Genomic DNA, 27,677 nt, shown 5'->3' on the forward strand with positions numbered 1-27,677 from the left:
AATTAGCCTCAAGCACAATTATATATTTAAAATTCATTCTCACCTGCTGCTATTCAAGTATTTCTTTGTGTTCCCCAAGAAATAATCCAGTTAATTATGTTCTCCCCCCGTTTGGCCTGTGACCATTTTTCATCTGTTAATTCTGGGTTATTCCTGTTCTGCTTTTAAGGCAAGCTCAGGCAGCAGATTGTCCTGCATGGTCTGGCACCATTAGATTGCACTCTACAATTCTGCATTTCACTCTCCTGGGGAGAACCATCTGGTCTACAGGTTTTAGATGCTGACCACCTGAGTGGAAGCAACTTCATTAAAAACTTACGTCAAAAAAAAAAAAGAAAAAGAAAAAAGTATATCTGCACAGTACTTCATTTAGGATGCACCTGTAGAACAAATACACATGGTGTTTTTAACACATTACATATTACAAGAAAGTAACACTTTCGTGTTACTACAGTGTTTAGTAATGAAGGAGTTCTTGGTTATTTTATTTTAGTTCACTTTACTATATTTTTCTACAGTGTTTTAAACTTATGCAGAAAATTGATGGATCTTTTCACATCAGCATCATTAACTTCTCATTGGACCTAATAGAAAATATACATATGAACACCCTAAATTAATTTAGAATTCCTAAGGTATAGTCAATAGTGAAGTCTGAACAAGTACATAAAATATTTGTATTAAAGAGGAAACTTTTTTTCAGCTGAGAAGCAAAAACTGCATATAAAAATTATGCTCTGAGCTGGGAAGTACCTCATTAATTTTGTCAGCATATATGAAAGGGGAGCTTTTCAAAACCTTTTAACATCTGTCTGATTCTGTCCCTTGTAAATCCTTATCCATTTCAGTAGGATGAGACAAAGACCTAGGCAGACTACTTTCTAAATGCCTTTGGCTACAGACAACCCACTGCACACATCATTATACACAAATCCTTGGGGTGGAATAAAAAAACAGAGTACAAGGAAATTAACTCAGTCTTCATATCCTACCATTTGCTGGGATGTTTCCTGGGAGCTCATAATCCATTTCAATTTACCTTTTAAACCCCCAAAATCTTCTGTTTTCTGGAACGCTAACATTGTAATTTGTATTGTTTGTTTGACATTGTGTTCCTTTGAATAGTAAATAACCAAACTACATATCTCATCCATATCCCATTGCCTTCACAGAGTACTACATGTGGGCCAGCTCCTCACACAACCATTCTGACAAGCACCAAATTAACATACCTTTTCAAAGAATAAAGCCTCAAACCTCCACATGCTTCAAGAGAATACAAACTACCACGTAATTTTCCAGGTTTTTTAGCATATGAGGGTTTTTAAGTCTTCAGTACAAAGATAGGAGCAACAAATCTAGCCATGCTAAAGAGAAAACATGTCCTGCTGTTCCCAGAGGTACATGTTCCTTTTCATTTCCATCACAGTATCTGAACTGGGTCAGTCTTTAGTTCTTACTCATCTCTGCTGGTAAGAAAAAGCAGCCTAAATGAAGAGAATTAGTGGGAGGGGGGCAGATGCACACATACTAGAGGAAACTTAATAAAAACTAGAGGTTAAATACCACAGAGGGTTCATCTGCTCTGAACAGTATAAAATAGCATTTACAGCCTCTGACTGTGCTTGACCCCAATGTTAAAGAAGGGGAATAGCAACATCAAAGAGCAGAATCTCCAGATATGTTTAGGCTAAGGAATTAACAGGTTGACATGTGCTTATTGGGTCAGCTCACAAAATAATGTTTTGCCTTTTTTAGCTCTCCTTAGAGAACTTACAGTTAGTTCATTAACCAAACATTAATTTTCCCAGTGATTACTATGCACCCATACCTCTGCCCTTCTCCAGAAATGGCTCATTAAGATGCAGTGTCACTGACATAACCACAACAGTGTTCAGCCACGGTTCCCCCTACAACCTCTGGAACTCACAGCTACTCAGCCTTAACTCAGCACATGAGAAATAACTCTTTTCCTCTCCTTTGAGAGACAATGCAGTGACAAAAACATCATTACAGGAAAGATGTTCAGTAATACAGCCATCCAAAACTGTGTTAGGGACCAATACAAGTGGTTGCTTCCACAGAGGATACTGTGGCAAAGCAAAAAAAATTAGTGGCTGCTTACGCTAAGAAGAGCAAACAGCTGCCAAGAGCTATCAGTCCGCCCAGGCAGTGTGTATTGAGCTAACAAACAAAATAAGGACTGGAAAAGGCACATCACATTCCAGAAAAAGTTGCTACTAATGTAGGAACCAAAACAGTGTTAACACCCAGATCTCTATGATAATTCCTGCTACATACAGCAGCCACCTCGTGGAATGAAAGAATTAAGAGAATTCAGGATAACTTTCTCTGATTTCTAGAAACACCAAGCAGGACAGTTGTACTGCTATACTGTACCTTGGGACAGAAATACCTTAAAGAATACTTTCTTCAAGTTTATGTGTGTGTGTGCTATTAAAAAATTAGGAGACACCTAAAAGATGTTTGACAGAAAAATATATGGAATAAAATGTTAATAAGCAAAGAAAAGCGCAGCTGAAAGCTCTGCAAACATCAGCAGTGACACAGTGATTTGTGAGTTCAACACAGTGACTGTCAGAGTTCACACAGGTACTGAGCCCTTAAGCTGTTCCCAAGACCAGAGCCCACTACACGAAAACTCTCCAGCAAACACTCTGCCTAGTTATGAAATATTAACTACAGCAAAACTCATTGCTCAGGACTAGCAGCAGCCATCCATTAAGTGGGGGAGCAAGCTTTATGTTTCCTTTGAGAACCACAGAAAATAGCACTTGCTGTCATTCTTATTTGAAAAATCAACCTCACTAAAAGAATTAGAACTTCATTCTTCCTCAGATGGAAGAAAAGAACACAAAAGCCCAATTTCAAAGAGGGGAAAAAGAGGCCTTTTGACATCTAATTCCAGAGGAGAAAAAGGCATTAAACATCCCTTTAAATGAGATATTAAACTAGGTGATTCTGTGGTGTCACATCTGTTACTGAAGTCTATCCTGGACGTAGTACTAAAATCACTACACAGCATTATTCCATCATTTGCTGCAGTACTACTATTAGTATTACCAAATGCAGAAAATCATATTTCAGACTATGGTGCACAACATGCAAAAAAAGGCCTAAAAGCTTCACAAGTCCAACCAGGAGCTAATGCAGTTTACCTGTTTAATTCCAAAACTGCATGAATTGTAAAAAAAGTCTAAGATGAAAACTATAGTAAATTTAGCTCCTTTGTAAACAGAAGTATTTTAATTAAACTTAAAAAAACCCAAAAAAACCTCCAACTCACAAAATTTAATTATCTAATTATCCCTAATTCAGAGACATCTAAAGCAGGCTCCATTTTCCTGGAGGGAAGAGACAGGCACTCTCCTTTACATTATGATTTTGCCAGCTTCTTTTATTTTTAATGTTACATCTTTCCACAGAATTTACTAAAAATTTTTAAGAAACATACTTGAGATTAAGAAATGCATCTTCACATTTCCTCGCACCATGGGAGTCAATCTGAACAGGCTAGGCTGTTAAACTGAAACTTTGTGTTACTTTCATGCACATGAATATTCAACAGGTACTAAGGCAGCTCTATGAGATTCACTGTGAGCCTATTGAAGTGACCTGGATTAAAGGCAGAACTAAAGAGAGAGATTTTTTTTTCTTTTTAAAATGCAACTCCTTTCAACTCTGTTTATAATGAACCTTCATAAAATCTATTAAAATAAGAAGTAAAAACTGCATTTGCATTGCTGCAGATATAACTCGCTGCTACCATAGGTAGGGGCTGGAACTTTTCTCCAGCAGTTGAGAGGCGTTGTGTGCCTTGGTGCTTCACAAGGCACCTGCCTACATCCAGGGAAAGGGTGTCTCAGCCATCTGCCTTTGGAGCACCTTGCCTCCAAAGACATTTCCCAGGCTTTAAAAGGCAGATCTGACTTTCTGGGGCAGGGCACAAATTATTGCCTTACTCCTGATTTTAGACTACTGAGCTTAAGTAGTAAAAGATCTCCACCTTCTTTATGGTGGCTCTGCTGTTTTAAACCTCACATATGGACCACAACAGCTGATAAAGAGCTGGCACACTGGTATCAAAAATCTGCAACTCAGTTTCACAAATCTAAAAAACTTTCAGAGGAAGTTCTACATTATCTATCTATCAGTCCTTAGACAAAGCATTTAAAGGGCAGCTGAGATAAAGTGAAAACTTGCACAGATTCCACACATTTCTAAAGAAGGGAAGTGACCAAAAGAGGAAGGGACGTGACCAAGAGAGGAAGGGAAGTGACCAAAAAAAGCAAAGAGAAACAGTGGGAAGAGCCAAATCCAGATGCATTGAGGAAGCAGAGATAAGTGAACAGAAGGTTGGCTGCTTTTAGCTTTGAAAGCTGATGCAGGAGGGAGATGTGGAAGACACCTGAATAAGAACTTGCATGGGGCTTTTGACCAGGCAAAGGCACTACTCTGCTCTGCTTTTAATATGAGATGACTTAGTACAACAAGTCATCTCATATTAAAAGCATTAGGTTGCTCCAAAAACATGCTGCATGATGCTTGAAAAAAACAGATATTTCTGAGTGATTTAGATTTTCCCGCCTAAAAGACACTGTCTTCTAACCTAAGAAAGCACCTCAGGAATGTGCATCAAGTTCTCCCCAGGAAGAGAAATTTAACTTTCTTCCACTCCCAATACTGTCAGCAAGAGGTTCTGGCAAAAGAAAATGGGATTTAATAAATAAATTCAAACAGAGTTAAGTAGTTCTCAGTCTAGGTATTCAAACAGTCTTCACCCAGATATGAAATAGAAGCAGACAATGCTGAGTGCCTGTACCAGGAAGGCTGAGAATGCCACAATAACTGCTTAAGATTTTGAAAAAGAAGACGACACACTTCTAGTCTGCACAGCCTAGATTAGAAATACATATACAAAAGTATAAGGCTTCCTACCAGAACTGAATACGAAGTTAAATATGCGTTGGCATTCCTTAGATGAGGTTAGCTGGCAAGTTAAGGGCATCCTGGCCTGTATGAGCAACAGTGTGGCCAGCAGGGCCAGGGAAGGGATAATACCCCTGTACTCAGCATTGGGGAGGCCACCCCTCAGATCTTGTGTTCAGTTTTGGGGCTGTCCCTACAAGAAAGACATTGAGGTGCTGGAGTGTGTCCAGAGGAAGGCAATGGTCTACAGAGAAAATCTGATGAGAAGCAGTTGGGGGAGCTAGGATGGTTAAACCTAGAGAAAAGGAGGCTCAGAGGAGACCTTGTCACTCTCTATAAATGTCTGAAAGCAGATTAGATATTAGGAAAAATTTCTTCACTAAAAGGGTCAAGCACTAGAATAGGTTGTCAGGCTTGTGAAATCACCATCCCTTGAAATGTTAAAAACGTGTGGATGTGGCAGTTGAGGACGTGGTTTAGCATTAGAACAGTATTGCTGAGTTACTGGTTGAACTCACAGATCCTAGAGGTAACAATTCTTTAATTCTATGATAAAGATGATACAACCTAGAGCAAACATATTGTTTATCACCAGAGACAAAAAGTCATCATAAGCTTGGAAAATAAGAAAAAGGAGCAAATGGATATTAAGACACCAAAAGTTATTTTTAAACTGATACTCCTTGGAGTATCACAAAATGAAACCTGCAAGGATGCTATTCAAAATGCTGGAAAAAACTCCAGCAAAATATGGACATGCCTCATCAAGAGATGCATCTAATAAATAATCAGCTAGTATTTAGTATACAAGTAGCAAACACAGTTGCAATCCACACCTTAATTCTGAGCACTGGCACATGCAATGTTGTTTCTTTTGAAGGAAAATGTTACCTTATTTTCTATAAACATCACAAATGCAGAATCACAAACTCACAGAATGGCTAGACTTGGAAGAGACCTTAAGAGTCACGTGGTTCCAGTCCCCCTGCCATGGGGAGGGACAGCCCCCATTAGATAGAACATCCCCAACTTCTCTGGGCAGCCTGCTCTACTGCCTCATCATCTGAGCAAAAAATTTCTTCCTAATACCTAATGTAAACCTGCCCTCTTTCATTTTAAAATCATTGTTCCTTGTCCTAACACGCCAATATAATACATAATATCTCCTTCTCCCTCCTTTTTACAAGCTCCCTTTAGGTACTGGAAGGTGCTGTAAGGTCTCCCCAGAGCCTTCTCTTCTCCAGGCTGAGCAGCCTCAGCTCTCCCAGCCTGCCTGCAGGAGAGGTGCTCCAGCACTCTGAGCATCTTCATGGCCTCCTCTGGACCCATTCTAACAGATCAGTTTAAAACAACTTCCAAGTGTCAAATGGATACACTATCTGATGGTTCACCACGATAGAGTGCAGTAGGTGTGCACATATACAGACAACTGCCTGAAACTCAACTCAAAGTGTGTAAGCTTTGTATCCTGTGTATTTCATACACCAAAGTGTTTTTCTTTAAGCCTCAAAGTTAACAGGTCCTCCCTTATACTGGTTCCACAGAGAATTATTTCCATGAAAGCATATTCAATCTTTTCATGTTTTGAGCAGATTTCACAAGTACAATTTTGGTATATTTCCCAGATAGAAATCATAGCAAAGAAGCGTCATGCTGTACTGAATTTCTTGATGACAAAAGCATCACACTTCATTTGACACAGGATGACTCAAATATCGAGTTTAGTATTATTCTGCAAATATTCAAAAAACATCAGCAGATTTTCCATTCAGTAGTAATTTAAGGATCATAGCTAATTTATTTTTAAGAAATGATACATTACTCCTATAATTTCACTATCATAACATAGGAAAATTTTTAAAGCATTACATGCACAGCCAAAGTGTATTGCTCATGCCCAGACTATACATTTGACTTTACCAGGTACTGATACTGATTACCAGGTATTCTTTCTCAAGCACTGAGAAAAACACTTTATTTCAAAGAAATGACCGAATACCTTCAACTTCCCTGATAAGAAAATTTCATTTCATCCTTTGGGTCTGCAGCAGCAGCAGCCAATAATGCTCGTGGCCACTGCAGTTCCCCTTACTCCAGTTCCTGGTCTCAGACATCCTCGAGTGAAATGAGCTGCTTAAGTGTACTGAACCAGCAAAAAGCCAGGCACTACATTGAATTACAGGACTTCTGCCAATTTAGACTTCAGTGGGCTTAGCAAGCTGGAAGAGTGGGTCCAGGGGAGAGCCCAGCCCAGGGGTGCAGGCCAGCCAGTGGGCAGTTCAGGCTGCTGCCACAGAAGAGCCCCAGCCAGCTCAGATGGCCACAAATGCCACTTAAGAGGTTCAACAGCCATGCTAGAGGAAAGGGTTACTTACACTGGCTCAGCACTTCAGGAGGTGAAAGGAAAATGGAGGATCTACATGCCCAGTTCTGCTCAGCTGAGGAAACATCTTCTGCAGGTCTTAGTTTGCTCTTTTCAACCAACAATACTTACAATGGTACTATAATAACTCTGTGATTGCATCAGACCAAGAAAGGTATTTGCAGTTATGTGGCTGGCAAACTAACAGCAGTGACAGTACGAGAACACGCTCTAAACTCCTTATGTAATGAGCTGAATTTACTACTACAGCCAGTTTTACAAAAATGTCTCAGCATTTTAGCTTTAAGCCCCAAAAAAGCATCAGCATGTAACACAAAAAAAAGTATGAAGAGCAATCTCTTCATACATCTCAAAAAAGGAAGCAATTAAGACTTGTACTTTTTCCGATATTATCAAGGACACTGGAAAATTGCAGAGAAAATAAGAAGATTGCCAGGAATTAGACTACTCTGGTAAATGAAAGGATGGGGAAGAAGTGGGAGGAGAATGAGCTATTTTCCACATTGTGCCATTAATTTTTCAATTGAATTGTCATTGCAATGCTTTAACTTAAAAGTTTACCACACAATTGCAGAGACATGAACTGCTACCAAATCTTCCAAATGCAGCTCATATTTTCAGTCCAAAATTCAGTATCATCTTTATGTTAAACATCACAAAATAAGCCATTCTGAAAACTGACAGAAAGGTGAGGTTGCTCTAAACTCCAATGTGGCAAGCATGTACTGATCAGCTAGTTTGTCTCTCTGCTTTTTCTACCCAAAAACTGAGGTGGTGGGGTGGTTTTTTTGGTTGTTTTTTTTTGTTTGGTTGGTTTTTGGTTTTTTTTCTTTACTTTTTTATATCTAAAATCAAGGCACAGTCTACTAGCCCTAACCATTGAATTACTGTACTTGACAGGCTGTAGATCACATTATGTTCTGGAGGATGGAGCTGTCTCTCCCACAAAAAGTATCAAAAGCTACTGAATTTGGACTCAAAAATGCATTGCACGAAGTGCTTCAAGAGTGCATTTATGCAATGGAGAAGAAAGTGAGGAAGGATAACAGTAAAAGACCATCAAGCATTAGCATTGTCAAAATCCTCCTCCACTAGACACACTTGCACAGCTTGACTGCATCTGCAGAATAAGAAACTGCTGAAAAATATACACTTGCGTGGTATTTAAAAATACACTTGATCCAAGAATCTTCCCCACACCACATTCCCCTCAGTTTAATTAATGTATTGACATAATGTACACAGCAGGTAACATGGAGACCCGGATTAAGGAGCTATGGAAATGAAGACTTTCCACATGTGGAAAACATTGTTATTAATATACTAATTGTTTTCTCACAATTATATTTAAGCCTTCCTAAACAGTCAGAATAATTAAGGAAAGGAGAGGAAACAGCATTTTTTCCTGTGATTGTATTAATCTTTTCTGCATTATTAAGCTAAAAAGACAGCCATCATTTATCACAATGTCTATCAAAAGATTTACAAGTTACTGGAATTGTATGATGATAAAAGAGAATTAAAAATTCCTCATTTCTCAAATAATCTTTCTTGGACCACCTTACCCATCCTTTTATCTTCAGGAAGAAGATAAAAGGCTCATGCACAAGACAATGTTTAGTAAGTGAATTGCTGGTTTCCCTTACATAGTTTATTAAGAATGAAAACATAGTCCCGGGTCTAAAACCTTTTCATAGCTGAAAAGCCTAGGGTTTTCCTTTATCACATGATTTTCACTATGTGTTTTTTTCTTCTCATTTCTTACTGATTCTTTTAAAACCAAACAACTGTTTTATTTTGACATAAATCACATGAGATTTCAGCAAAAATAATGATTAAAAAATCCTATCCTTCCACCTAACTGCATCATAAATAAGAGTTTTGTTCCGTTTGTTTCATAAGTTCTGCTGTCACAGCAGTGAGGAATGCACACTGGGAACATCTGATGGATCAAAATTTGAAGAAGCTGGGCAGAAAGTTACTTCTTCTATAAGAAGTCTTATAAGATAAAGGGTTGTTTTTTTTAAATAAAACTATGAAACTTTGCTCTTTCATCAAAGCACATCATATAGTTTAACTACAGAAGTCTCTAAGACCCAAAATTTTGTGATGAGGCTTTCAAGTCCCATTACTCAACCTCTGGTAGATTTCTCAGTGAAAACTAACAGAGCAATTCAAAGAATCAGCTTTTTAAATTCCTATTGGTTAGCTTTCCTGAATTAGTCTCCTTTTCTTTCTCCTTTCTAATATTTACTTCTACAACAGGCTTTCCGTGCCTGTTTATAAATGACATAGATATCATGTCAGCAATCTCTTCTGGTTGAAAATGTAATTTATTTTAATTGGAACTCAAAACCTATTTGAGGGGTGGCAGGAGGAAACTGTTCCTATTTCCTGCTATAGTTCTCTCAGCATCTAATTACATCCATAAAGAGAAACAATGGGGAGGCTGTGTGTTATTCAGTTTAATGTGGTTAATTACACTATGCCCCCTATGCATGCAAATACACTAGAGCCTGATAACTGATACAGCACCCACACAGCACATTTATCAGCTGTAACAACTGTGCTTTGAGATTACATATGATACACACTCTAGATATAAATACCTGTTTACTGGAAAAGGCTTCTAGTTCATAAGAAAACATGTAAAATGCAGCAGAACAGACACCAAATAAAAAAATTCTAACCATTAGCATCTGTATCTAACATAAAATTCTTGTCAATACGAATTCAATTGCTGCAACTAAAAACATACTCTTCCTACTGAAATACCTTTCTCCATGTTTTTCTGTGAATAAGATCCTTTGGGGAAGTCCTTTTTTTATACCCCCATATGCCAATATACTAATAGGAGTTGAACCAAATACTTCCCCTTCCAAGAGTTTTACAAGATTTGTGCCACAGTAGAATGGAATTACGGTACCAGTCAGATCTTTTGCAAGACAGATCCAGTGCCAAGGTGTCCCTGAGGACACAGAATAAATATTTTAAATAATATCTATCCCTGAGATAGATTCAGTTGGGACAGTGACACATCAGCTGAACACATCTTTTTCATTATTACTCTTTCTTCAAAGTCATGCTTGCATCAGCAATGGTCTGTGACTCCAAAGGCAGACAGAGGGAAGGTACTCAAGGAAGGTGCAGATGAAACAGCTGCTGGCACCCAGAACAGCCTCTCAACACCAGGCTCTCCTCTGTACACTCTGGTAACGAGGAAGAATCACCGCTCACACATTGCACAGCAATGGCTTTTGGTGACAGCTCAAATGTCAACACCGTCCTTCCCACGAAGAGTGAAAGGACTTGGTCTTGAGAGAAGAGACATCTCAGTGCTCAGACAACAATTCTTCCAAGGCCAGATTTTTTGAGTACAAAATCACAAACAGAAAAGAACAAAAAGGTAAAAGGAGCTGCATATGGTCCTTCTTCTAGGAAGAATCAAAGAAATGTTCCAGAGTCTTAGAATGAAACCATCTGAGCTCAGATGAGTCACTGGGGTTCTTGGAGCAAAACAGACAATATGGATAATTGATAAAACAGGGACAGACAGTAAGAAGCATAGTCATGAGGGACAGTCGTGATGCTTGAAGAATATGATAGCTTTTGTGAGGAGTTAACCTCCCTCAGAACACAGTTGGACTAGTAGGAGGTCTGTTCAGAAACATCATGTTACAAGGGAAGGACAAATGTGTCTAAGTTGGAAAGAAGAAGATAGATTAATTAAGAAAAAAAGTGGCAGAATTTACTCTGATCTACCTCTGAAGTTGACCCTGTTTTGAACAAGAGGCAGCACAATGTGATTTTCAAAGGTACTGGTCAACCTAAATTATTTTAAGAAAAGGGCTTAATGTGGGAAGAACAAAACAAAAACAGCATTATCTTCCTTACTGAATGAAACCTATGCTGAAAAAAGCTGCAGTCTGGAGAGTAGGTCACTGGTGCCTAGGGAAAAAGTGTGATGAATTAAGTGCCAAAGAACCTGCAAATGTTATGAAAAGGTAGATATCTTTTGGCAGACTAATGCCTTGATTTGGTTTAAACTACCTAAACTGAGTAACTTAGCTTCAACAGCACAGTGAATAACTGCTATAAAGTTTAAACCTTTATCCATTCAATTAATGTTAGACCTGAAAAGCTCTCCTCAAAGAAAAAAGCTTCACTGAAGAACTAGGAAAGGTGGTATTCATATTTCAGATATTCTTAAAGATAAAAGAATATACAGGCCTTGAGGTTTCAGAACACAGACACACACACCCACACACACCCAAGTTTTGTTTATGCAGTTGAAACATTTCCTTCTACCATAAAAATCTGCAGCAAGCAAAGGCTTCAGATCTTCATCATTTCATTGCTTCCTCAACCCTATAGAAATCCAGTTTATTCTTCACTGCCACCCCAAGTAAGATAACCTGAATTTTTTCCCAAATGCTTATTTAGAAAATGAGACTCCAAAGTAAAAGGCTGACTTGCATTAATTGCTTATACTTATCTGCTCTCCCACAGTTGTGATCATCTTCCAGCCTGTTCCCCTAGCAACAGCCGGAGACCTCTGTGTTCTGGCCTTATTACTGTGGTTACTCTGCCTCTCCTGCACATTGAGAATATATGGCCTTGATGGCAGGTGCACCAGGAAGCAGCCAGACACACCAAACACATGCCACCAGATGGCATCTTCAACCAGCTACTTTTTAAGATCATGCTTTCAAGAGGAGATCCTGCATTTGATAAGAGCCTTGATATTCTGAAGCCTCAAGCTTCTAGACTAGAAAAAGCAGAAGCACGGGTGAAGACCTAGATTGGCACCAATGATATGAAAGTCATTTTTTCATTGCTAAAATCATCATTTTACTGAGGATACATTTGTTCCCACAACAAGGATTCTGGGAGCCACAGCAGTATTCTGCACCATGCCTGATGTCTTCTTCCCACATCTCCTTAATGATGTCTCTCTAATCTTACAATAAAATCTAGGGGCATTGCACTGGATTTCCAAAAAGGGACTATTGACTTACACAGGATTTTATTACTTTTGACACTGGTCCCCTGTTAAGAGGTGGTTTTGGCCATAAGTAACCTCTACATGTATTTGGGAATTCCAGTTTTTCCGCTATAATGAGAAAGTCTATTTCCCTTACAGACATCTTAATGAAAACAGGACAAACAAAAAACTAGCCCTAACTCCAAGTAATTCTACAAGAAACAGTAGACTACAAGCCTATCCTTAATCAGCTGCTATCAATCATTACAGCAACAAATGTAGCACACAAATCTATAACAATTCTTGCTTTATTGTGCTTAGAGACCAACTAAGTCATACCTCAACACTCTTACCATTCTCTTCTCCTTTCAAGTACAATTTCTGGTTATTTCCTGCCATAGGCATTGCTAATTAACTGCCTTTTAGAGACAAATATTTTCTTATTTGTCTAGAATCTAAACATTTTCTCTTCAAAGGAGTTTGACCCTTTCAACTGAAGTTTTTTAGACTGTTTGGGGAAAAAATATAACCCAGATTTACGTATGCAGGCTGATCTCACAAACAGCTCTTAGGTCTTCATCTCTACACTTTCAGTTGTATACCCTGCACTGAGACTAGTTTTTTTTCCCCCTATTAAAGTCTGATGAGAACCAAAGGAAATGAAGTGGAACAAAGAAGCTACATTAGCTTTCATAATTTATTGCTCTAGACAACTCCAACGATTGCCTGTGACAGGAATCAAGCCAAGCAGAAAGCAAATGAAAGTGTTCTGCCACTTTGTCAACAGCTGAAGCTGCAGGATTCATTTCTATGGCCACCAGCAATGTCCCCAACCCCCGTTGCCACACTAAGCTCTTGACCTGTATGTAGAGGGGGCACCAAATACCAAGGAGAACATGCATGAAAAATGAACTGAAATGTGTTATGTGTTGTTTTCTTCAGTTTTTTTTTTTAAATGATACATTTAAGTGCTCTTAATAGAGGTTAATAAAGAATAAATCTGACAGTTCACTGAATTTAATCTACTTGATTATTCAGAATAATGTTTTTTTTGTTTGAATGAATAAACTCCTGTAATGAACTCTCACAAGCCATTCATTTTGACACCTAAATTCAACCTAATCTTATTGAAGCAATACTTTTGTGGTGCTTTCCACTTGTAAAGGTAAAATTTTTGGAGTGAGAAGAGGTGTAAGAACTACTGTCAAAAATTCAACATGGCAGCTCTCAGAAGTACCATCTGAAAGCAGTAATGCTGGGACACTTAATGAGCAACAAGGATTCTCCACAGTACCTTCCCTTGTGCTGAGCACCATGGCTGGTTTTTACCCTCACAAAGGCTCTGAAACTGGAGCTTAGTCCTTTGCCACTCGCCCTTGGGTTGCCTGCTTTAAAGATGACATAGCTGGATCTATGAAAATCTCACAGGAAGGAACACTGACTTAAGCCAAGCAATCCACAAGGTTCAACACAACTGCTAAGCTCAGTATACAATAAAGAAAGGGAAAGACAACATGTCAGAGGACACAGACTCCTCTTGCAAATTCAATTCGTGCTGAATCTTCTTTAGTGGATAAGAAGTAAGATCCTCTTCACTTATCAAGAGCATTTTATCAGGAAGCAATTAGCAACCCAAGTGGTATCAAGACATGAATTTCAATTAGATTTAGATGCCTAAAGCTAAGAGAAGAGAGAAGCAGGAGCAAACACAGTCAATGCAAGAGAACACAAGGAATAATTGGAAACTCACCATTTAATGTTTTAATGCCCTACAAGATGCACATAATGACCCCAGTGTCAAAAGAAAATGTTATTGCTTGACACACCACCATTGCAAATCATGTACATTATTGCCAGAATGCCCTGTTACACTTCCCAAGACTTTCTGAAATCAACTGCAGATTGAAAAGATGTTCCTGTTCAGCAAAACTGATCTTCCTAACTGGTACATTTATCTGGAGATCATGGATTTTTTAGGCTGTAAAGAACATTTAAAAATATTATTTTTAAAAAATTAATTAAACTGTTTTGAACTATAGCAGCTTTCTTTTTCATTTAAAAAAGCAGTATCTTCAGAGGATATTATATATACCTGGAAATTATTGTATAAATGTTTTCTCTAGATGAATGCAGAAAATCAAATAAAGAAAGCATCTGTCTCAGCTCTGGTAGTATTTCTTAGAATAATTAAAATGCTAATGTAAAAGCATGTAAAGGCAGAAAGAAGTAGAAGAACCACCCACCCCAGAATAACATCCTTCTGTAAGTATCATTTCCAACTTCTAATGTTCTCTGATTTATGTTCTCAGTGATGACAGGTATGTTTATAGCATCTCTTTAAGAAGGAACCTATTAGTTATTTCCTTTGCACTTGCCAGTGCTTCTCAGCAGGTTTTGGTGAAAGGTTAGACACACAAAAATAAGGCACAGATGAAGGCAAGAGACAGCTGGTGTTAGCTCCAAATGCACAATCAGACTCTGAACAACAGAGGCACACCTCTGCACAGCGATTCCCAAATCAGATGAACACGGTGGTACTTCCAATGGCAACAATCAGCTGACACAAAATGCTGTGCGTCTGTGACGTGCTATTAGTCCTCTGACTCCTTTTCTTGATTTCTGTACTGCAGCCATTCTACAGCTGTTGCAGGTACAGTGTGATTAAGACCAAATCACTCCCCCTTTCAGCCTCACACATATATAAATCATGATTACATAATTATTTCACATTCAAACAAAATGGGGAACTCTGCTTTGTTCACCTGTGACTAATAGATTTTTTTATTTTCCAAGGGGGAAGGCAAACATAGGCTGGAATTTCCCTCTGCTTCCTTCTAGTTCTTACTCATTTCACTAGCTCCTCCATCCAAAAAGGACGGAAGGAGGAACATGGGTGGCTGTGATTTCAGCAGTGATCCCACTGCATTCCCACATCCCTTATTAATACAGACTACGACCTAAGACTGAGTTAAATTAACCGAAGTGAGAATCAAAAGGAGGAGTAACTGGGCAAAGCTAAGAGAACACAAAAGGCAAGAACAAAGGTTCACTCTTCTTAATGAGGATTACACAGTACAAACATCATGGCTATTTTCAAAAAAGAACCCAAGTATCAAAGACCCAGTCCTAACTCAAGCTGTGCCACTGACTACAAAACTGCAAAGCAAGTAAAAACCCTGATTTACAAGTTTCAGAAAAATATTTGAGAAGCCATAATAAACAGCACTGCTATGATGTACTCTGTCTGCTTGGAATAGTCCTAGAAGAAATGCTAATGTGCTATACTGTGCTGTCAGTATTTACATGATGAACCACCCACACGCTAAATAAAAGATGGCAAGAACAAAGTCCTGAAGGCTTAGGTGTTTGCAAGCAGTTGTTTTTGTGTTTTTGCTGGTGGTTATTTTTTTAATCAATGCAATTTCTGTGCTGACTTGAAGCCCAAAATATATCTGATCTTCCATTTCACAGCATTAAATTAAGCTCTGTATTTGAAGGGAATCTCAGATTCTACAATTTCAGTTTGGCTTATTTGACTACAGTTTTGCACCAAATAAAGTGAACCATAGATAGATCATTTATAAGAACAACTGAGGAAGTTGTAAAGAATACCATCAGTAGTATCCACTGTCTTGGCAATAATGATAGATTTAAGCAGCTGCTACTAGAAAACATCAGCTCGGCCAAAATGTCAGATGCTAATGGCTGAAGCAGCTCAATTAAGCTACAAGACACAATTGCTTTGTTCTACCAGGGATACAGGCACACATATTTCAATCTATATCTGGAACCAACAGAAGCACTCAGGGAAGGAACAGATAAAAAAATCTGATTATACACAGCCTTACATCTTCACCTTCTTACAGAAGAATCAGATTTTATGCCACAAGTGATTTGATGCATTATGAGTTCTCAATAAAGCATGCAAAATAGCTGGAGTAGTGTCAGTTCTAATCAGCAACCCAAATAAAGGATCCAATCAAGTTCACTTTAGCTGTTCAACAGTATGCTTATGTGGTAAATTACTTTAAACATAAGTTTAAATGCAGGTTTTCTATAGTTTAATGACATTCAACAGTGATAACATAATGGAAAATAATTGTGCAATAGCAAACTGTGTTTATGCTACATTGAGAAAAGAGGATATCTAACATATTTTAAAAAATTATGGCAAACATTTCTTCATAAAGTCTAATTAATTTGAGAAAGCATATCTGCTTTCTTCTTGCTGCTTCTGCTTTCTTCTTCTATCTGCTCTTATATAGTAAAAAAATGTAAAAACAACTGGACTATCATTTGTTTTCAAGATGGTACAAGAGTAGGTGGTGCTATTAATACTTTCCCTTTCCTCCACTTCCCAGTTCCAACCTGTTCTGCTGAAATCTCATCTATGCAAATGAGACTGTGCATGGATATTAAGAAAGAAACAAGTTAAAGTTCACTTCAAACATTACCTCACTCCAGGCAAAGTTAACCTTCCTATGATGAAGGAGAATTAACTACAGGCTACTAAATCTGAGAGTGAGACTAATTTGCAGAAATGTGCAAGTCTCAGGTGTTACTGGTAACACAGCAACTCAAACTGATATAGTCATACCAGGAGCATTTGCAACTCTCATGCATCTCCAAGATACAGAAAAGGAGTTGTAACCAGCATCCTGTTCTGAGGGCAGACTCCATCACATGCTCACTCTTAGTGCCACAAACAAAATTAAAGATGCTTTTTCAAGATAACTATACTAAATGTCCTATGGCAAACAAGGGAAAAGTCTAATTCTTGTCCACAAAAGTTGCATGTATATAGGCTTCAAACCAGCAATTAAGCTTTAAGACTTGTGTGTCTGAAGACACCAACCATATAACACTTTACAATTTGATGATGTGATTTTTTTTCATGTCACATATGTAAAAATTTTAGTTTTACGTATTCTGAAAATTCAAGTTTCTTCAACAGTGATCACAGCACATAGGGTTTTTTAATTTTCCATTTATCTTAAACTGCTTCAAAGGTACAAGAAAAAAGAATCAGTTTAGTTTGACTCTCAGATTGGATCAGATCACCCACATGCATACCAAATTCAATGTAATTTTAAAATGCTATTCTCTTTTACTATAATGTGGGCATAAATACTTTTATTAACTCATCTTAGCATTGATCACTTTAGCTAGAAATTCTTGCTGTTTACAAAATTTTAGCTTGCACAGCACTAGCAACCTACTAATATTATTTCATGCTACCAAATGAGAGAAATTGGGCAAAGGAAAAATATATGGGGGACATGAAGAAAAATTCAGGCCCAGGACACCCTCCCATTCCATGGAATAATGTACCGAGAGACTATCTGGAAGCCTCACAGATCATAAAGGCACATGCTGGCAAGAAAGGGCTTTCCCTCTAGTTTTTATGGACCTGTAACACACAAAAGCTTCCAAAGGTCACCCAAGTTCCCACACATTGATGAGAGGGAAATTCTAAATTGATTGAAATTAGAGGGAAACTCTAAATTGATGAGAGGGAAAAGGTTGTGCCTACAACTTTTTCCCTCTCATCAATTTAGAGTTTGAATTGCAAAAACTCTTGTGCACTCACAAAGACACAAACATTACAAGCAATTCAAGTATTTAAGTTGGATCTCCATAATGCTGTGGCATCAACCAAGACAATGGAATTTTTCACCCAAAGACCCCGCAATAATAGTGCAAGTGGGTGTATTTCCCCTTAGCATGCACAGGGTTAGTACTTCCAAACCTACAGGATACAAACACCCTACCTTACATTATGTGATGCAAAGGGAGTAGCAAGGAAGGCTCTGCAAACAACTGTGGTTTCCTTGCACCTACCACAGCCACAAACACGGGAGCTGCAAAAAACAGGACTAGTGGAGGAAAACAATATGGCCAAGGAGTTCTGCAGAGACTGAAACACTTTCTACACTACAAGAATAAGCTTTTATTCTGTCTTCCCCAATGTTCTCCTCTCTTCATCTACCAAGCTGTATGTACCTGGCAGTTCAGAAAGCTTTGCACACAGGCTAATAATGAAGCATGTGAAGGTTTAGAAAGAAAGTATATGCTGTTTTTACTTGTTTTCCATTTTTTTTTCTAAGTGAAGGAGTAACAGATGCTGGGCCCTGTGCCTGTGCATAGCCCAGCTACAGCCACCAAGCCAGAAAGCACTGTCAGGGACACTGCTGGTGGGGCAGCCACACAAACAGAATTTTGAACATCCATACACAGACAGCTGCCTCAGTAATATTCATATATTATATTTCAGTACACATATTAAAAAGCACAGTTTATAAATGTATAGACATGATTTAGGTTTTAGTGTTCTTAAGTTTACTGGAGGACACTCTCATTAGTACTGATGGGCTAAACTAGCTAAAAGGACTGCACACTGAGCACAAAAAATGAGATATATCAAGTGTGACAAGAAAAAAGAGCACACGTTGATTACTTTAAAAATAGATTTTAACAGGGAAAAAAGACTTCTCTTAAAGCACCAATATATATCTTACAAGCTTATTCACTTGTGAATAAGTCATATGTGCAAGAAGTATCATGCTATTTTCATTCCTATCTGTAAATCTAACAATGTCCTCAAGGAAAATAATCTAAAAAGTACAAGCAAAGATGTGTAATGATAGATATTAGAGAAGACAGATACTACATAAATATATCATTTTACAGTTCTAGGTCTATCCTGTAGTTATGTATGAGGTATATATTAAATCAGAAAGAGAAAGTCACCCATGCACTGAAGTCAAAGGGACACATGCTTGGCATGCAGTTAAGAATGGTCAGTAGCCAAGCAGCATATTTTAGATTTGGAAGAGAGAGCCCATAAAACCATGCAGTCAGTCATCATGCAAAGAAAGGGCAGTGTATATCACTCGCCCAAAATCACTCTGTATAGTAATAAACCTGTAATAAGGCTACTTAGTCAATCATAAATCTGGCATTCCCAAGTGTACTTTGCAGTGTGACTTCAGTAAATATTGCCATCAGAGTGATTCAGGGATATACTTCCTTAGCTTTCTAGGAAAAAAAAAACAAAAACAACCAAACAAAAAAATCCCAAACATTAAAAATGAGCCAATTTCTCCAGGTGGCATTATACTGTTATGAACATAATACAGGACTGGAAATCCTGAGGCTGCCATAAAGACATTTGTCCACTGAACACCTGTAGTCTAGGGGTAGATCAACCTCATTAAACACACAAGCTTCAAATGAAGTCTGCATTTCTCCAAGTGAAAAGGTTACAGATGAAGTCAGTCAAAACAACATTGCCTCATCATTTCCCAGATGCAAGAAGAGTCCTGATAGCAGAGCACTTGGAGTCTCTTATTTCAGGCTCAGTTCATATTCCTACAGTAAGCAGCAGCCCAGTGGAACTGCAGGAACAGCTCACCGTGCCTGTAAGCCAGACCTGCAGTAAACTGTGCATGTGTGGAGCAAACAATGACAATTTGAGCTACGCTCACAAATGGGCTCATCAGGAATACTTCAAAAGGCTTATAGCCTTGCCAAATTTGAAAATAAAATGCATTAATTCAAATGGCAATCACATTGATGGTTCCAGCTAACCACAGATACAAAGTAAGTTTTATACACAAATGCAAAATAATTGATTGTGCATGTCACATTAAGGCTCTTTGCATGACTCACACCCAATTATCTCGCTCAAATTCAGGCTTTGTATGTACCCACCTCATTGCACATATACACTTATAAACAGAACTTTGATACTTCTTCTGAGGACAATTTTATCACCCCTTAAAATAAAGAAGTGAAATTTCATATGACTGGTTGGTTGCACAAGGTTTAAGAAAGAACTTTTCATATTCTTTAACACTTATCAAGTATATCACTCTAATAATCCACAATGCTATTACTTCTACAGTTATACTCTTCTATTTTTCTTCTTTTTGATGTTCACCATCTTATAAGCTAACGACAGGAATATATTTCTAAAATATGAATGCCTCTCCCACAAAGAATCCCATATTAGGGAGGCTTATTAGTGGTATATGACTGTGATTCTTCAAAAAGATTGCTCCTCTTGTATTGAATCCTAAAATTTATTTTCTTATCCACTCTATCAGTGGTTTTGTTTGTTCTTCCCAATGCTTGAAAAAAGCTTTCCTCTACAGCATAGCTATTTCCTGACTGCCTGTGCACTGGGCACTTGCACTACATCATCAGTCAATTGATATTCTCTTTATCCAGTCACCTGCTGTCATAGTACTCACACAAAGAAAATTGTCAGGCCCACAACAACCATGCCTCACAAGCTTTCTCAACCTCCCCCTCACAATTTAAGTTCTTCCTTCTTTTGATGATCACTTTCATAACTACAGCTTTCATGTTTGTTCATACAGAAGATTAGCACTTTCTCAGCTACCCTGCTAACACGCATCAGGAGCCCAGCTTTCCTGTGCTGGCTTAAAAGAAAGTAGCTACCAGCCATGCTGAAGAATGCTGCAGTATCACAATCACTGCATGAGAAGAATTTCAAAGGCAGGAACAAAGCAAGGTGTAGGCTTAACTGAAAAAAGAATCAAAGACTTATATTATACAATGGGGTAAACTTCAGGAGATTAATCCCCAAAATATAATTCAGAACAATTCCAACACCTTCAAATGCATTTAAGAAAAAAATTGAAGAGAAAAATTAAAGAGAAAGAGAGAACATTAAATACAGGCTTATGGAGATCAGCTGGGACACAACACACCAGATCTGTCCTCCTACAGTCTACATCTCTAAATGGATTTTAAAAAAAAATGTAAAAATGACACCCAAAAAAAAAAAATCCACAAAAAGGCAGAATTTTCTGTGTGTCTGACACTCAGTTACGGACAAGGGTATTGCACCTCTGCAATTTCTTCGATTTATCCTGAAGTGTCAAAAAAAATATATATCTGCAGAACTTTATTCTCAGTCAACTAAGGGCTCTTTTATTCATTCTGTTTTCTTTATTCATCCATGAGCTGCAACATGATTGACATCTTTTCCATCAGAACTGTACAGCAGCATGACAAGCTAATTATTACATAAAAAATGATACACATTTCCTCTCCAGGTCAAGCTACAATCCTCTAGTTGGATGTCATTTTTAAAATTACAAGCTTTAATAAATTGTGCATCATTCAAGTCCAGACCCTGCACTCAGCTTCAGAGGTTTCCAGAAAATGAAGGTTTTATTATTTCCATGTAGTTTTTGGTGACTGCTACCAGTGTTGCTAATAAAAACTGGTAACCCTTCGTCTGCAGTAAATCACTGTTTCTTGTACTTTTATCAGTGCTCTCAAGAAGCAAAAGTGATTAAAGGACCTGACTTCTTAAACCAGGTTTTATACTTTGGCTTAATAGTTTAAACTGGCTAGAATTAGGTATCTTTTTTCCCTCCAGCTAACTTTCTATGCCATAGATCAATTAGTTGTCAAAAGTGCATTCATATCTAGTAACAACAACAAAATATGGGAGGACACACATTAGAGCAAGCAAATGCATTCATACATTCAGAATGCAGGCAGAGGCAGGAGACAATTAGAGAAGAAAATTCAAAAATAAGGCATTTCCTGAGGATTAATGAGTGGGTGGTAGTGTTTGATAGTCAAGGCAGGATGGGCTCTGCAACCAGCACAATTCATTAATCCCCCAGGCAACACAAACTGCTAATTTTTTTCTGCACTTCTTATTTCTTAACATCTAATTAAAATTTCCACTGAATCTGACACCATAATTCCCTCACAGAATCACAGAATGGTTTGGGTTGGAAGAGACCTTAAATACCATCTAGTTCCAACCCCTCCACCATTAGCTGGGCAAGTTCCACTGGCCCATGTTGCTCAAAGCCCCATTCCAGCCTGGTCTTGAACACTTCCAGGGATGGAGCATCCACAACTTTTCTGGGCTTGTGCCTCACCACCCTCATAGTAAAGAATTTCTTCCTAATATCTCATCTAAACCCACCATCTATCGGTTTGAGGACATTCCCCATTGCCTTGTCACTGCTTTTGTAAGAATTCCCTCTTTCACTTTCCTGTAGGCCCCCTTCAGGTACTGGAAGGTGCTATATGGTCTTGCTGAGGCCTTTTCTTCTCCAGGCTAAACAGACCCAGATCTCTCAGCCTCTCCGCAGAGAAGAAGTGTTCCAGCACCCTGAGCATCTTTGTGGACCTCCTCTAGACTTGCTCCAACAGGTTCATAGGCTCCTTATGTCAGGAACCCCAAAGCAGGATGCAGCAGTCCAGGTGGGGTCTCCTCACCAGTGCAGAGGGGCTGGAAGAGAATCCCTTCCCTTGCTCTGCTGCCCATGCTGCTTTTGATGCAGCCCTGGACACAGCTGGCTTTCTGGGCTGCAAGTGCACATTGCCCAGACATGCTGAGTTTCTCATCCACCAACATTTCTAAGTCCTTCTCATCACCTCTGCTCTCAGTCCATTGGGGCTTGGGATTGCCCCAAGCCATGTAAAGGTTCTTACACTTGGCCTTCATGACATCCAGGGCCCAATGCTGTCTGTATGTCTGAACAGTCCTTCTATGATAAATAACATCTATACAATTACATAATTAATACCTGGTGCAAAAGGCCAGGTAACTTTTCACATTTCAGAAAATAGTTCTAATTTTCTCCTAAAGACTAAAAATGTTCCCTGCCTTAGAAACAAACAGGTCTCAGCAGATGTAATCCTTTCCTTTAAATTTCAAGCTGCTTGATGGCCTCCATTATCCAGTGGTAGCAGACAAGGAGTGAATCAAGTATTGGAGAGGACAACTGATTTTCAATCTGCCTTTCAGTGCCTTAGGAAGCCACACACACTAATGCATTACCAAACATGTCCCAGCCAGTCACCACTCCTCTCCATCACCATAACTCCACACTAACCTGTGACAGGTGCATCTATGTCCAGCAAATTCTTTTCTTGGCGGAGAATCGAAGCTCCCTCTGTTATTATTCTCAAAGCAACGCTCTCTTCCAGTCTCCCTTCCTTCATAAGGTGTGCCTTTAAGATATCCACACGAGGTTTTCCATCATTATCAAACACTTCCTTAGCTGTGAGACGGTGGCTTGGAGGAAATGGGACAGCTAGATGAAAAAAAAAAAAACCAAAAAATATATGGTCACTCTTTATAGAAAAGCTTCTATTACTGACACATTTCAAAACACATCTCTGCTGCAGAACAATGTTACTAAAGATTTTCTACTGCCTCTTACAATTTGTGGTTTAAATTGTACATAGACTCCCAAAGATCCCATTAAATTGCATGTTTTCTGCAAGATATATTATTTGCACATGCAAAAAAAAAATTAATGGTTACAAAAAATTGAGAGGAGTATTTAGGCCATAATTACAGGTAGATACATCCAAGTAAATCCCCCAAAACATATGGGAATACCAGGGAAAGGAGGGAAAGAGTTTGAACTCCTCTGGTAGAAATAGACAACATTAGCATTCCTTTCATTAACAGCATGAAATGCACAAACAAGTGCAATATTTAATATCTGTGCATGGACATGCATAGATACACTCCAATGAAAGTTCTAAAACCAAGACAGAGCTCTCTCTAATGACTTTGGGTAGAGGGATGTAAGATGTTTTCCCTGTATAAGTAATAGCTTGCTGCACAAGGTACATCTGAAACCCACCAATGCTGAATACACCATTCCAACACGGACAGGGCAGAGGATGCATCAGACTGAAGTTGGAAATAAATGGATACATTTATTTAAGCTTGTCTTGGCAACACGGCAGCAACCTGCATACTGTCCTCAAGAAAGGTCAGAGGCATAGACTTGTATGTTCCTGCTCTCCTGGGGCCAGCTGGAGCAAGAAGGCTCAGAGGTGATGCTGTCAGTTGCCAGGACGAGGCTGGAACATTATCCCAGCTTAACCCCCTTTCCCTCGCAGTTCAGTCAGAGTGGCATTAGGCAGTGCCCGCCTCATCAGCCACAGGGTAATTATCCTGATCCCTGCCACAGATGCAAGAGGGTCAGGTTGTTCCAGAGCTCCAAGCAGGGACAGGAGCTGGCCACAGGGCTGGTTTCAGCTGGTCACATCTGCAGTGCAATCCTATTGCTGCCAAAGGGTCTTGTCCCCTGTGGAATATCTTACTGGCAGCTTCACCCCATCACAGGACATGAGACTCACACAGCAGATCAATATATCCGTTAGCTTCAGTTTTCTTCTAATTTCACCATCAGTGGACTGCAAAAACCCGTAACTCACACTCACTGTTAGTTCAAACCCAACACTCTTTCTCTTACGCTACCAGAAGTAACAGAACAGAAAATAAAATATTTCACCTTACATAGTTATTTTCCACTGATATTTTTGACACAAACAGCTTCAGAAAATGCCTTTCCCCCCACCTCAATCTTGTTTTCGGTCCCTTTTGCTGGGACCATTCACTGAAATAATGTGGTGAGGTTTCTGAAATACACTGAAGCCTGACTGCTCTCAGACTTACAGGGCAAAAGATGAAAAAGGTGAAAATTTATGAAATAAACAATTTATTATGCAACACAGAAAAGGAATAATCTTTTCTAAAAAACAGAAGATGAGTGATAGCTTAGCAGTTCTCCAAACCGCAGTCCACTTTTTACAAAAAGAAAACCCTGGAAAGCTACCTAGTCCTAATGATCCTGCATTTCCATCATGGAGGAAGGAGGAAAGGGAAAAGTTGGTACATATCTGCAATCACTTTGGCTGGAAGAAGCACATTCCATTAGCTTGCATTCCTTAGCAAGACAACAACCACTATTCCTCCTCAAAGGCATGATACTGCACAAACCTATGCAGTGCACCAGTACTTTGAGGTAACTACCATACATGCTAGAATGCTGAAAGAAGATTTTTACATTTATAAACACAGAGCAAAACACAGATGCAATGACAATAGCTAACAAAAGCTTTGACATAAAACCCACTGGTACAGAAAAAAGACATATGCTGCAGCACTGTCAGAGTTCTGCAGGCAGAGTTCTAACAAAGATGTACCCGTACCTAATTAAAGAAAAAAATATACTGTTCCAATAGCAGATGATTCATGATTAATTAGCAAAAACATGAGTGACTGAATAGACCACAAACTGCATCTTCCATTATGAGAATATTAATTTTGAATGTGCACATACACAGAGCTTCCACAGAAGAACAATGTAAGAAACAGTCACATTCATGCAGAAGTCAGTTAAACACCATTTTTACTAAGAACAGCCACAAATGCCTGTATCAACCAAAACCCTTTTATACATACAAGAAACATTTAACTTCCATTGCTTTATAGAAAGCAATGTTACCATTTGAATACAAAGGAATCCATCTGTTTCTCCATTCCTTTTTTTCTTTTTCTGCTTTTTTAAACCTACTGTATTAGCATATATAAGAAAATAACAACGAATGCAATACACTTGACTCTTATGCGAACAAACCCTTGAATTTCAGCAGACACCAACTGTGCACACAGAACACACAATGAGGAAGAGCATGGAACTGGGAGGAGGCCACCGGGAAAAGGCAGAAAGAGGAAGGAGTGGGGGACTGGACTGCCAGCACCGAGCTCCTCGCCATGGCACAGGCCCAGGGGATGTTTTTGTAGAAACAGGCAGGAATCTGTATTAAGCAAAGGCCATAAAAAGGGGAGAGGCAATAAAATGTGCATCTACATATAAGAACTATTTTTAGAAGTTTAGTGACAAGTCTTACTACAAGACCACCACACAAGACTCATGCATGCCTAATCATACTCTGTAAAACTTAAAACCTGGACTGGTGTCCATCTCATTTACATTACTTTCTTTATATTGCCATAAAAACAAACAACTATTTGCCAAGTGAAATACTACCCTGGTGGTTTGGTCATAAAACATGGACCACAACCAAATGCAAAGAAACAAAATTTAAAACCCTTGACCTCAGCCTGTCAGTAACATTCTCCTGAGATCCAAAAGCACAAGAAAACTCTCTTTAACCATTTACTAATGAGGATTTTTCCACTTGTGCTTTCAGGTCTCTTGAGCATGTTCCAGCAAATGGAGGAAAAGATCAACCTGTTCTTTTACTGTTCTTGCAGGCTCCTGCAAAACCCATCTCATTGCTAACACAGCCACTGCAAAGGTCAGACATCGTTACTGTTTCTCTCAAATATTAAGCAGCCGCTCTGGAACAAATAAATAAACCATAAAGAGCTCTGCTTAATTAGAGTGGACCATGTGCGCACGCATAAATAAAATACAAGCATGTGGCAAAGCAAGCATTATTTTGTTTATATATTATTCATTTTAAAATGAAGCTGTACACTAAATTAATACTCTCAGAGGAGGCTGCCCATAAGAAAAACTCTTTCATCAATGTTTAAGTTCCCAAATTATCTCCCCCTGTAATGTTTGTCCTATAATTTTACGTAACTTATGCTGCATGGCTGTACACAGCTATAGCACACCATGCTTTCATGACAAATATACGTTTGCTTTTTTACTTGTAAGGAAAACACACCAATAACATCTGCTAACATCTCAATAACCCAATGCACTGCATTTGTCTGACAGCAATTTGCAATTCTCCATTTTGAGAAACATTTGCACTACAACCATGCCTAGAGCACAAATTATTAAACACACTGACACTTATGCCACAGGTGCAAAAAAGATTAAAAGGTCACTCTGCAGCTTTGGGTTTTTTACATCTACTTCTCCATAACCTTCAGACTCAGTATGCATAAAAGTCTCCTAAAAATAAGGTAAAAATAATCTCCGGAACTCCAACAAAACTGTATTTTTTAAAAACAGGAACATTTTTAATAGTTAACTAACAGGTTTTGCAGTCTAACTTTGAAAATCTACATGCATTTTATTATGTGTTTGAACATATGGCATAATCTTGAGCATTCCTGTTGACCAATAACACCCATAGTGGAGTTTTTACTATTTAATTGAAGTTCTGCATTTCTGCACCACATTGGGTCTGACAAAACCTATGCAGCAACACAAAGCCGCAGCCGAAGATCAACTTTTCAACCTAAAGACATGAGTTCAACATTACCTAATTCCTGTGCAGTTGCCTATGAATTCTGGTTTACTTGGTTTCTATGAACCTAAGGGAGAAGAAACTATGACTTTTTTCTTTCAAGCAGTCTACTTAATTCAGGTGACAGACTGAAACAAGATGAGTCACTGCCATCCACAGCTGCTAAAGGGGAACAGGGCGAAACCCCCAGGCAGTGCAGGGCTCACCAAAGCAGTGGAAAAAGGAAAGGGAACTGCCAAAGATGCTCAGCCATGCAAGACATGGAATTCTCACGTGACAAACATCCCCCCTCAACAGATTTCCTCAGGCACCACATGGATAATG

At 38.7% G+C, this 27,677-nt stretch overlaps 1 protein-coding gene across 2 annotated transcripts in view; it reads right to left on the reverse strand.

Moving 5' to 3' along the window:
- Window positions 1–27,677, reverse strand: part of PPP3CA (protein phosphatase 3 catalytic subunit alpha) — a 170,837-nt gene that overhangs the window by 76,727 nt on the left and 66,433 nt on the right. For both annotated transcript variants that reach the window (XM_039702005.1, XM_039702004.1), the window contains exon 2: window positions 23,213–23,413. In XM_039702005.1, the coding sequence (XP_039557939.1) occupies window positions 23,213–23,413 (201 nt within the window). The remainder of the gene's footprint in view (window positions 1–23,212; window positions 23,414–27,677) is intronic.

The sequence above is a fragment of the Passer montanus genome, unplaced genomic scaffold, assembly GCF_014805655.1.
Source record: "Passer montanus isolate IOZ18808 unplaced genomic scaffold, ASM1480565v1 scaffold151, whole genome shotgun sequence".
Taxonomy (NCBI): Eukaryota; Metazoa; Chordata; class Aves; order Passeriformes; family Passeridae; genus Passer; species Passer montanus.